General features: G+C 37.6%; 2 protein-coding genes across 4 annotated transcripts in view; both read right to left on the reverse strand.

Moving 5' to 3' along the window:
* Nkain2 (sodium/potassium transporting ATPase interacting 2) overlaps positions 1-13289 on the reverse strand; it is a 1169480-nt gene that overhangs the window by 38501 nt on the left and 1117690 nt on the right. For all 3 annotated transcript variants that reach the window (XM_021173756.3, XM_085842724.1, XM_085842725.1), the window contains exon 5: positions 2432-2492. In XM_021173756.3, the coding sequence (XP_021029415.1) occupies positions 2432-2492 (61 nt within the window). The remainder of the gene's footprint in view (positions 1-2431; positions 2493-13289) is intronic.
* LOC110302938 (large ribosomal subunit protein uL6) lies at positions 5092-5814 on the reverse strand. The gene has a single exon (XM_021173757.2). The coding sequence runs from the start codon at positions 5812-5814 to the stop codon at positions 5206-5208; it is 609 nt and encodes a 202-aa protein (XP_021029416.2). The 3' UTR covers positions 5092-5205.

Consider the following 13289-nt stretch of genomic DNA (forward strand, 5'->3'; position numbering starts at 1 on the left):
AACTAGAAGTCACCAAAGTTCACTGTATGCAAGCAGCCTTGACACACATTTGTAGGCTGTGTGCTTTGCCTGTCAGAGTCTAAACATGATGCTAATGGCTTAGGAAAGCCAAACAGTTTGAGTTCTCTGGTCACCATGAGGAAACTTGTATAGGATATAGTTTCTTATCCTTTGGATTAATAAAGGCAGGAATGAGGAGGTAACAAAATAGATAAAAGACATTACTTTCTGAAGTTTTGTGGAAGCATTTTATTAGATATTGTGGCATAAGATTTATCTATCTAAAAGATGTTGGAGACTTCTGATCTCCTTGGATTTACATGATATTGATAAAGCTTACTTAGGACAGATTTTCCTAAGACAACATCATTATACTTTGTATTTTCTGATATATTAAGAATTTTAATACAAGGATTCTATACTTTGGGACTTATATTATTCATATTTTAGTTTCTATAAAGTGAAGTTTTAACATCTGTAAAATGTCACTAGCTGTTTTTAAGTATTCTGGACTCATTCTAAAATACCTTGGGATTTTAGATATTTCTAAAACATTGCTTTAACAGTAACTGTAAACAATGATTTTGCAGGGACACAACTTTCTAAAAAGTATATTTATTTAATTTATCTGTGGGTGGAGGTCAGAGAATGACATGTGAGGTTTGCTCTCTTCTTCTGACCATGTGAGTCTTAGGGATCATCCACTGAGCTATCTGTCGGCTTAAGTACATCTTTTCCTTTTTAATGTGTAAGGGTGTTTAGTCTTTTGTTTACATGCTACACCCATGCAGTGTCAGGTGAGGTCAGGAGATGGAGTCAAATCCTTTGAAATTAGAGTTCCATACAGTTGTTAGCAGCAGTGTGTGTGCTAAGAATCAAATCCAGGTGTGATATGTAAGGGCAGCAAGTGCTCTTAACCACTGATCTGTCTTCTTACCTTATAGACACACTTACCTTAACCACTAAGCTGTCTCCTTAGCTCATAGGCACACTTATCTTAACCACTGAGCTGTCTCCTTAGCTCATAGGCACACTTTACCTTAACCACTAAGCTGTCTTCTTAGCTCATAGGCACACTTTACCTTAACCACTGAGTTGTCTCCTTAGCTCATAGGCACACTACCTTTTAGAGAAACCAGTCAATCCACCATCTGCTTATGATGCCTCAGAATTTGCTCACTGTGGTTCAACATTGTTACTTTGTGTCTCAAGACTACCCTTTTTATTTCTCCTATGGGACAGTTCAGGACAATGCTGTGCTCTTCCCAGGGGAACTGTGAGTGTAGAGAAACTCTGCCTAGTACTATACAAACAAAACTCGATAAGGAAAAATTGAACACACTTTTTTACTGGACCACTCCCAGGGATGTCAGTGTATAAATAAGCATTCTGGTGCTTCAGTATTAATTTTTCTTGTCTTTAGCCTTGTTAAATGAGCATAAGCATTTTGTAAAAGTGTTATTTTGGATGGAGGTTGATTACATAGCCTGATAGGTCCATATATATAAAACCTTACCTATCTTTTATCTGCCCTAATCTCTGTTAAGGCTTTTGTGTATATGGTAAAAACTCACTGCATATCTTCTCTTACATCTCAACCAAGCTGTCCACACTCAGGTGATTATTGTTTCTCCACTCTACTTTCCTTAAGAAGCACTGCTAAGTACTCATTTACTCATAACAGACATCTAGAAATCCACCTGATTCCTCCTTTCCCCTTATCATACTATCCAACCACACCCTGCCCCACTACTCAAAATGTTTTAGCATGGGTCATATCATACCATGCTAGTTCTTAACATACTACATCATACCATGCCATACCAGATCATGCCATATCATATTGTATCATACCGGATCATGCCATATCATATCATATCATATCATATCATATCATATCATATCATATCATATCATAATCAAGTCATACCATCTTATGTCATGCCATCTCAGGTCATGTCATACCTATTGTTGTTATATCAATTGATTTCCACTAGATATTCAATTGTTGGTATAGTTTTAAGGACTATCAACAATTATTGATTGTCAAGATTTGTAGTCCTCGATGAAACTGACACTGAACACAATGACTGAACTGTGACAAAGGAAAATATTCACATTAGCTGCTTTTAGAATTCACTTCTGTCTCTAATCTCCTATTTTATTCTCTACTAGAATTGTTCTAAGTACAGATTTTTTTAAAATAACTTTCAATAAAAGGGGAAATGCATGATTTCATAATGAATGCTCCTTTGTTTCTTTAATATGCTGATTCTTTTGTGAAGACTGGCATATCCTGATGGGCACTAACGACTTGTTTCCTATTCTGCTGAGGTCTTGAGGGGTGTTGTTTCTGAGATGGGAGAGCTGGGAAGGAAGCATTGAGGAAGCTTTGAACTTGAAAGACACAGGGTAGAGCTTTAATACTTACAGCTGTCCTCTTCTTCAGTTATACATCTCACAACATAACAGGCATAGATGAAGCCCGCCAGCTGAAACAAAACAGACAAGCTTTAGAAATTACACAAAGGCTAGAGAGTCTGACTTCCCTGGGGGAGCAGTATTTCAAAGACGAGCGGTTAGGTTTCTATTTGGGCTTCACTGAATCTTGACTCTTTCATGGGTGTTTGACTTCAGCGGCATTCATCTGCCTAGGAGATACATATATTGCTTTATCTTTCCTCTGGTGTTTATGTGTAAGATTTGCTAATTGTTATTTAAATATAAAACAATTATTTCAGGTGTAAAGACTGGAAAAGAATTATAGCCATTCATGAATGGATTTAATTTATTTTTTAAGATAGAGTAGTCCTGGGCTCTGTAGAACAGGCTAGTCTTGATCTCAAAGATCCACCTGCCTCTCCCTCCTGAGTGCTGGCAAGTGACAACGCCAAAAGCTTCAACACTTACATTTAGATTAGACTTTCCTTGAAGTCAGGGCTTAGGTTTCTAAAACTGAATTCCTCTCAACTATCAGCAGAGTCCAAGGAGTTTCCCTTGTGTGTCGCACAGCCTCCTTGAAAGCTGGAGAAAATCTTATTGAAACATGTAGCAGGAACCAGGGTGTTCTAAGCAGAATTATGATGACAGTGATGCAGATGAAATTGGTCACTTGTGAGAAAGACTGATTGTCAGAACACTCTGAATTTGGGTTTGCACCTGCCCTACCAAATTTCTGAAATGTCCCACAGAAAAATTCCTTGTTCATTGAAATGTGAACTTATAAAGAATTCTGGCAAAGTCATTTAGCATGTAAGCCTGAATATTTGAATGGCTTTGTATACTTTCATAACAGGAATATTTAATTAAATTCTTAGTTCTGATAGGAGGTAATGATGTAATTTACTGATAAGTGTCTTATAGCAGAAGCAATACAGGTTTGTTGAATTCTATGTTTTGTTATTATACAAAACAGTGAGATTCATTATGAGGTTTTTCATATACATTAATCCTCATACCCTGTTCTTTTATATATTCCCAATGCCCACCATCATTACACTTCATTTCTCTTACTGTTTCTTTCTCCCTTCAAAGGCTTTCCCTTCTGATTTCATGTCATATATATGTGTGTGTGCATATATATATATACATATATATATATGTAATTATAGGAATGTATGTGTGTATATATTCCTATAATTACATATGTAATATGTAATTTTAGAATCTTTATGCAAATAAGAGAAAATATTCCATCTTTCTTTCTCATATTCACTTCGTAAATCTTTTCCTTATCCTCTAACTTCATCCTTTCTACTCTCATATCCTATGTGTATTTATGTATGCCTATGTAAATATATACTTAAATCTGGAGTTTACATGTGACAGAAAATATACAATACTTATCTTTCTCAGTGGCTTTCTAAAAACTTACTTCAGGTCTACTTACTTTTTTGCAAATGACATGTGTATTTCATTTTCTCTATCTATCCATCTATGGATGGCCATCTAAACTGATGCCTCAACTTGCCTTTAGTCAATAATGTAGCAATTAACACAGCTGTGAAAGTAAAAGGTATGTTCTCAGGACAGCGATCCTGGTAACATCTCAGCCAGGCATTAATATACGTGAGCACAGATCCCAATTAACAAACCAACTGTCACCCTCCCTGTCACAATTAACATTTTGGGTCAACAAATAACTTTTTGGAATCTATTGGCTAGGCAGGCAACTATCTTCTACCAACAGAAAGCCTAAGGATGCCATTAGAAAGCATCTTGAGCCTATAGAAAAGCTTCCCCTGCCTTGATGTACCTGCCTCTCTGGTATACATGCTCATGGATTTTAAACTTGCCATGATTTATAACTTTCTCTGCTCTATGAAACCATAAAACCTTGGTGAAACTGTTTTCACATTGGGACATGGAATTTCGGGCAAACTAAATCTCAAAGTCACTCAGAATGGCTGCAGAATAAACTATCTCTATTCCCTTTAGATGAGAGATGTAGTTTTTGTGCTGATAGTTTTGGTGCCACAACTCAGAGAATGATTCATTCTCTCTATCTCTCTGCTTCCTTCCTTCCTCTCTCTTTCTCTCTTTGTTTCTTTCTTCTTAAAGATTTATTATATATATATATATACATATATATACATATATATATATACATATATATACATATATATAGATACATATATACATATGTATCTATCTATATCTATATCTATATCTATATCTATATCTATATCTATATCTATATCTATATCTATATCTATATCTATATACATACATATGCACTGTAGCTGTACTGATGGTTGTGAGCCATCATGTGGTTGCTGTGGTATTTGAATTCAGGGTCTTTGCTCTCTATGGCTGGCCCCACTCACTCTGGCTTAAAGAATTATTTATTATTATATCTAAGTACACTGTAGCTGTCTTAAGATGCACCAGAAAAGAGTGTCAGATCTCATCATGGATGGTTGTGAGCCACCTTGTGGTTGCTGGGATTTGAACTTAAGACCTTCGGAAGAACAGTCAGTGCTCTTAACCACTGAGCCATTTGTCCAGCCCGAATGATTCATTTTCACTGAAGGAATCACCCATGTGGAAATCAGTACCTATGTGACCCTATTGAGTCCAGGCCATCTGGTGTTCTTTTTTTTTTTTTTTTTTTTTTTCAATATATAAGTCTTTTATTCTCCCAAAAGAGCCCAAATTGTTCTTGTGATCAGGATCTCGTTTCTGGAGCCAGGAACTGAGGCCTCCTCACTCGTCAGCCTGCTGCACAGTTCCCTTCTCAGACACATAGATGCCATCCAAAAACTTCCGGATATCCTTGTTCTTAACTGTTGTGGCTTGCTCAATCAGGGCAGCTGAATTTGAAACAAGTTCAATGTCATTTCCTTCAAGGATTAACTCATCCTTCTGGGCTTGAGAGACAGAACAAGCAACACCTGTCCTCATCCGAACCCTGCGGATGTATTTTTCACCCAAGAAATTTCGGATTTCAACCAAAGAGCCATTCTCCTGGATGACAACGTTGATGGGGAAGTGAGCATACACAGACCGCATCTTGTATCGGAAGCCCAGTGTGACACCCTTGATCATGTTCTGAACATGACTGCAGATGGTCCTGACGGTGGCCAGTTCCTTTCTGTTACCCCACCATTTGTCAACCCGGAGCCTTTTCTTTTTCTTCCCAAGAAGACTCAGCTCCACGTTGATGTGATTGAAGTCCCTTCGTAGAGTCCCCCTGGGGCCCTTCACAATGACTGTGCGCCCCTTCAGAGTGATATCGACATTCTCTGGAATGTCCACAGTCTGATTGCTGAGAATGGTCTTCATCCTCGCAGTAGATGGGGCAAAGAGCGCCATCTGGTGTTCTTTCCTCTGCACTGTTGGGGTGCTCTTCCCAGGACTCCTGACCTCCCTTGGTTTGGTCAGTGGTCTATTTCGGTTTTTTGTGAGCTGGTTAAGAAGAATCCTACTTTGATAAATACCCTTTACATCTGTCTTCAAAGTATTTTATTTAAGGTATCTGATTTTTTTTTAACCTCTTTCTTTGCTTTGAAAACATTTTGCTTTGGTTGCATGTGTTTGCTTGCTTTCAGATCCCCAAAGACATTTTGGTTAGTATTTTGTTTGCTTTTGAAACATTGGTGGTATTTTGTATTTTGTTTTGTTTGTCTTGGTTTTCTGTGTCCTTTGACATGCTCTGATTTATTGTCACTTTAGCCTTTGTCTCCTGACATTGCTCCTCAAATTCACCATTCTGGCTTTTTCTACTATATGTCCTGTGAACTTGCCACACCTTCAGCCTAGTAATTTTATGAGCACCTGATGATAAAGACTCTGAAGTAAGGAAGTACTTGTTACCTTGCCCCACCCAAAAGATGTGGAACTGTGAAGGCAAACACACCATGATGTTCAAAGATCTGATAGGAAAACCCAACAAACATACTCTACTTGGGTCAGAAGGAAATTTATTGGCTTGTTTGGAAGACACAAATGAGGATTGGTCACTCAAATGTCTTGACATATGTACAGATGTACAAAGTGACTCCAATACCCAGCTGGAGAAGAGGGTCTCATGGTAAAAGCTAAGAAAATCAATCTCAAAAGCAACACATGAAACTGACCAAAACCTCATATTCCTTAGTATGGACAGGCAACTTTTCAGAAGAAAGGGAAGAATATGGGGTGCAAGGTTTCCAAAAAAGCAGAAAATACTTAGAGACCAGTCACCATCAAGTACTTTTACTGGCTTATGAGTGATAATTAACAACCTGAAAGTATATGGAAAAATGGAAAGACCAAGAGACCTAAATGTTTACTATCTCCAAACTGGTTTATTTTGTGTTTGTAACAAAGTCCTAGGCAATGAAGTTATGGTTTACCCCTTTAAAAAGATAAACCATAAACAGGCAACCTGACTTAACTAAAATGTAAAATATCTGTTAACAAATAGAAAAACAAATAGTTATATTACTCCTGTCTCCCCATTCATACTCTCCCATGTCCTCTCTTTTTCAAATTCTTAGTCTTTTATTACTTAGTTATTATTGTATATGCATTATTGTATATTATATGTGTGTGTATAAAATGAATCATTATATAAATACAACTTGAGTAGTCTATTTGGTGTTTCTTGTAAATGTATGCTTTTAGGGAGGACCACTCGGTTATCCAAAATTATTATTTATTATTATTTATTATTATTATTTTGCTGTGGTGTCTAAACTTTGTTATCAACTTGACTCATTTGAGAAGAGGAAACCTCAGTTGCAGAAATGCCTCCATCAGACTGACCTTTGGGCATTGTCTTGACTGCTGATTGATGTAGGAGCGTCCACTGTGGGTGGTATTATCCTACTCAGGTGGGGCTGGCATGTGTAAGAAAGGTAGCTGAATGAGAGCCTAGCACCAAGTCAGTAAGCAGTAACTCTTACATGGTTTTTCTTCAGCTTGAATTCCTGCCCTGACTTCCCTCAGTGACGAGTTGCTAACCTTGGAGTGTAAGCCAAATAAATAACTTTCTTTCCTAAAAAAAAAATAAATAAAAAATTACACGATTTGAACATTAACATGGAATTATAATAACTCTTTCTAAATCTTTTATGTGCCAGGAACCACGGGAAGGGTCTATTCTCTGAATAATCTGTCTCATGAGCATAATATCCTTGGGACTTGGGTCTGACCCTGGCTAGTTAATGATCTGTGAAGTTGAATAAATCCCTTAGGTACTGCCTGTAACTCTCTGCTTTCCTCTCCACATTACATTCCTACTGTATGTTGTTAAGTTTTACTGGCTTATCAAAGGTTTAACTCTTATTTTATGCTGGAAGTACTTGTTTAATTCTTTTGTAAAACATTTTCCCCCATAATCACAAATTTTCCTTTTGATTATTACTTAACACTTCATTACTTTGCATTGAAAATTTAGGTAACAAGTATTGATAAATTCTGAGATTCAGGGCCAATGGGTTTAAACTCATTAAAATATTGCTGATAGATTCTCAATTATCAAGTGTACTCTCCCAGGAGACAGCTAAGGACCTACCTACATCTTGCTTATCAGAGAGCTTATAATTGTATTCAGCTACATTCTCTAACTACTAGGGGAGCTCCTTTGTTACAAAAGTAAGTCCTGTTGCATTCTATTAAAAAAGTCTGTTGATTAGCAGAAGTCTAGCTTTTACATTGGTTACCCCTAAATACAAATGCAATTGTGTTTTAACCCCAATTCTTCAGATTCAAAAACTTTGATATCTTCCAATTTTTGCACACCTATGTATTTGAAATTTAAGTCTAACTTTCCAATAGCAACTTATAAAATTTACCAGGAGTAGAGAGTTTCAGGTTACTTCAAATAATCCTCAGTGTTTCTAATTCTCGGTATCTTAAATGCTACCTAAGCCACCATGGAGACTAACACTGCTACCAACTGACATTATGTCTAGCAGTTTTACACTGTGAAAGCTGAGCACATTTAAACAGTATCATTCTAGAACAAAGACAGAAACCACTGAGACAAACAAAAATGTCCCCAGACATTGCTGTATTTCCCTTTTAAAGGACAACATTGCCTTTGGTTATAGCCACTCTTTTTGATACAGTCCCATTGCCACCTCGTAGAATTTGTAATTTCAAGTAGATTTGAAAAGTGACCAGGATGAAGGATGACAATTGTATAAGTGACAAGTGGTGCAGTTGTTTTCATTAGTCCCTGCAACCACCTTTGGATCAACATTATTATGTATGTTTCCAGAAGACAAGCAATTAATGTTGCTTCTCCAGAGTGAGATGCTCAAGGAGGAAAGGGATGTGTATGCTCAGGCAATGTTCGTAGATTTTTTTTTTTCTGATGAATGTTTACGAGCTTTATACTAGAGCAATAGATATCAGAACTGTATAGGCAGATTAGGGACCAACCAGCAGGGTCCCGGTATGTATGCAATTGCTCTTGTTTTACACATGTAATGGATAGCCCTTGGAAAAGCGTACATTTTTGGTAAAATCCAAATCCCTCCTGAAGTGATGTCCAGCCTCTTAGCTGCACTGCTACCATGCTTACTTAGAACTCAGTCCCTCTGTCCCTCCTTAGAATTTTGTTAGTAGTTGCAAGAAAAATAGTGTTGCTGTCTCTACTGTCCCTTAACTCATTTTCACTGTGCCAACAGAGTGCTAATCATGTATATTGTTCTCTCCTTACCAAACTCAGCCTTTCATCCAATGTAATCTACTCATTCTTTAAGAATACATTAGTCTATCAATTCCCTTAAGAAATGGCAGGCCATTCCCAGCATAGGTTGTAGGCTGGCATGCTTGACACAAATCCCACATATACATAAGGACTTTGAGAGAGAAGACAGTGGGAAAAGGACATTGAGGCAAAATTTTCTAAGAAACATTCAGACTAGAACTGGGAAATAAGCATTATGTTTAGAGAAGAGGAAGGGAGCCCAGCAACAGAGGCTTTCTTACCATTTGAAGAGAAGCAGTTGGGCACACAGTAATGATAGTAGCTCATGTTATTTATTACAGATATGAGTTACTGTAATTAAAATGAAGTTGGGGCTGGTGAGATGGGTCAGCACTTAAGAGCACTGAATGTTCTTGTTGCTCAAACTGTAAGTAATTACAGTTCCAATAGATTAGAATCCGCTTCTGGACTCTAAGGACTCTAGACATGTATGTGGCACACAGACACACATGAAGGCATGGAACAAGAGTAAGTGAATATGCAGGAATATGCATGAAACAAGAGTAAGTGAATCTCAAAAAAAGAGAAATGTCTTTTAATTTGTTTATTCTTTTTATATAGATCAAATAATAAAGACAGATTCACATGGTATTGTACCAGAGGCAGGAACGGCTCCCCACTTAGGAGAAAAGAAAACATTTGTATTGAAGTGCAGTTAAGTCTAAACAACTTTATAGTTCACTCACCCTGCCATCTTCATGGATCCAATAATATTTGTTCACTCTGAAATCACCTAGTGAAGTGTTACCCATCATCCTGACATTACTGACAGGAAGGAAATGATATTTTTTTTAGAGAAATAAATCAGATTAACATTCTTGTTTGTGTCACAGACTAAGCTATGGTTAGATGTCCTAGACAGTCTCTTAGAAGCTGAGAGGTACAAGGGAATGGAAACCTTTGACAGGTATATAGAAATACTGAATTTTGATAATCATGCAATGACCTTGGTGTTCAAAATATTATAGTTTGAACATCTGTTTCTAGGAAGATGGATTTGTTGAAACAATTCTTTTTCTCAGCCCTTCTAAGCACAAGTCCAAAAGCTGAGCATCAAATGTGTAGCCAACGTAAGAGCCTAAGAGGTAGAAAAAGTCAGTACTAATAAGGGACCTTGTTTTCCAATGAGAGAGATACAAGGTAAATCTGCCTCTCTGCCCCTTTCTTCCTCTTTCATTACCTCCCTCCCTTATTTCCTTTCTCATTTCTTATCTTTTCTGTGTTATCTTGCTTTTGTATATACTAGATCCAGATTTAGCAGCTCAGAGTCTAGCATTGTGTCCTAAGCCTTTGGGGGAAGCCTGCTCTTTTTAACCAAGGACTGGAAAAGAGGCAGGGTGGCAGGAAACAGTTTAATAAACAATCACCTCTTCTTCAGCTAATGCTACAGGAAAAACAAGCAGAAAACAACTGTATTCTCATTCCTCAGTTACCACAGCAAAGAGCAGCGAGCAAAGACTTTCATGGGCAGGCTATGGGGTCTAAAAAGCCAAACAAGGACTGTAGATCTTTATTCTAGGAATTAGGAAGACACCCCTATTGCTCTATGTAAGAGTTAGTAAATCTAAACTCCTAGCATCACTCTACAGTAACACAGCACCCTAGGCCTCCTTGTTAGAGTGATACAGAGGAGACAGTGTGGAGTCAGGACTATGGATCAATGCTCAGCAGGAATGAAGACAATCTTTACCCTGTAGTGTTTGTAAGGGGCATGTAGGAGCAGCAAAGTGTCCTTTGACCTATCTCAGCTGTGGTGCTATCAGTGAGGGGCTACTGGTTAGAGGGCAGTTGATTGTATCTCAGTCTTAAGGACAAGCCCTGCCTATTTTGAATCTTTATGGAGTCTAAATGAGGACCCTGGACTTCTAGCCCGACTTGAAAGAAATAACCTGGAATTCTCCTTCCCCCCTGTCAAAATTTTATGGGATGAATCAACACAAAAAAAAGCATCAATTAAAACCCAGAGTCCCATAACATGATACCCTAAATGTCCATGTTTCAACTAAATTTCAATTAAACAAATACTCATCAATCCAAGAAGGATCTCAGCATGAATAAAATGAGAATCAATGGAAGTGATTATCTGGCAAGTATTTTAAATTAGCAACCACAAAATGCTTCAATAATCACTTATAAGCAAATGAGATGAAACAAAAGAAAAAAGAAAAAAATCTAGGAAGCTCTTGGAGAATAATTAGAAATTCCAAGGGCGAGCCAATGTAGAAAAACTGAAAACTTAGAAGTGAAAAATCATGCAGTTACTAGAGTGAAAAAACAGCCTTAGAAAAAGAAAAATTTGTCCCAAGGGAGAAAAATATTTAGGATTGTTGACAGGAGACTGCAATCATCTTTTCGGCAACAGAGAAGGAGGTAAACACTGTAAACAGAGCATCAAGTAACCAAGTGGCTAACTTTCATGCCTTTACACATGTAATGATGACAGTGACACACACACACACACACACACACACACACACACACACCACACATACACATATACAAGGAATAAAATGTGTGAACTTTCTAACATGTAATTTAAAAAAATCCCCACAAATCTCAAAACTCAATAAGTGAAGTCAACTCTAGACAGCTTCATTCAAAACAAACTCACATAAGATACAGTCAAAGGTTTGAAAACCAAAGACAAACCATTAGAAGCAGGAAAGGGAAACATTTACATGGCTCCAATCTGGAAACATAGTTTCTTAAAAACCACAGATGCAGTTACTGTCTGGAGCATTTACCTTAGAAAGGAACAGACAAGTAGACACTGAAACCATGCTCTACTGTTTACAGCACATTTCTCCTCAATAGCTGAAAGCGAGGCACAATCTGATGTCCTTCAGTGCACGGAGAATTAAACAGTGTATACATCTGCTCCATAAAATCCCACACATAGAAGTAACTCTTGGTTTATGTAACAACTTTAGTGAATTTCCACAGACTTGTGCTTTTTGAAAAAAGCCAATTCATGGTCTAGGGAATATATGGATCCATGAAAAATACATTCTAGGTCAATTGGGGTGGCAGCTATGATCATCCTTTTAAATCATTCCCTTTTCCAACATTTGCTCACTCTTTTCTCCTCCCTTTTCACCTGTCCAGGATGTATCCGCCTAGTTTACTATGCTCAGAAAGGCTGACAGTGCTTAAACTAAGACCTTCCACAAACATAAAGAAACTTCACTCTGATGGATGAGGTGGATTCAGCTGTACATATGTTCGCATGACAAAGGGAGATGAAATTTTACCTTTTTTGTCCTAGATTAGTGGTTTAGTGGGTGAGAGAGCTGGCTGCTCTTTCAGAGAACCCAGGTTCAATTCCCAGTACCCACATGGCAGCTCACAACAACTGTCTGTAACTTCAGTTCCATGTGATGTGACACCCTCACACAGACATACATGCAGGCAAAGTGCCAATGCACATAAAACAAACAAACAAACAAACAAATAAATAAACAAGCAAACAAACAAATGAACCATATATATGTTTTAAAAATCCAATTTTAAAATTTTATATTATTTAGATTGATATATATTGGTTTTTCGAGACAGGGTTTCTCTGTATAGCCCTGGCTGTCCGGGAACTCACTTTGTAGACCAGGCTGGCCTCGAACTCAGAAATCTGCCTGCCTCTGTGTCATGCATGTAAAGGCAGTTGCCATGCCTGCTGAGGACAGAAGATGTCAGATTTCCTGGAACTAGGGTGGTAGATGGTTCTGAGCCACCTTCCATGGATGCTAGAAATTGAACTCTGGTCCTGCAATAGAGCAGTAAGCACACTCAACCAGTGAGCCATCTCCTAAGCTTCTGAAACTGTATATTATTTAGTTCCACTTATATATAACATATTTTGTCTTTTTGCTTGACTTAAGATACATAATTCTTTTTTATTAGATATTTTCTTTATTTATATCTCAAATTTTATCCCTTTTCCTCATTTACCCTCCAAACTTCCCCCTCCCCAATCCCATTCCCCTTCTCTTTGCTCACTATTCCACCCACTCCTGCTTCCCTGTCCTGGCATTCTCCTACTCTGGGGCATAGACTCTTCATAAGACCTCTCCTCTCATTGATGTCCTACAAG

This window comes from Mus caroli, unplaced genomic scaffold, assembly GCF_978045245.1.
Source record: "Mus caroli unplaced genomic scaffold, Mus_caroli_1 scaffold_9, whole genome shotgun sequence".
NCBI classification, from domain to species: domain Eukaryota; kingdom Metazoa; phylum Chordata; class Mammalia; order Rodentia; family Muridae; genus Mus; species Mus caroli.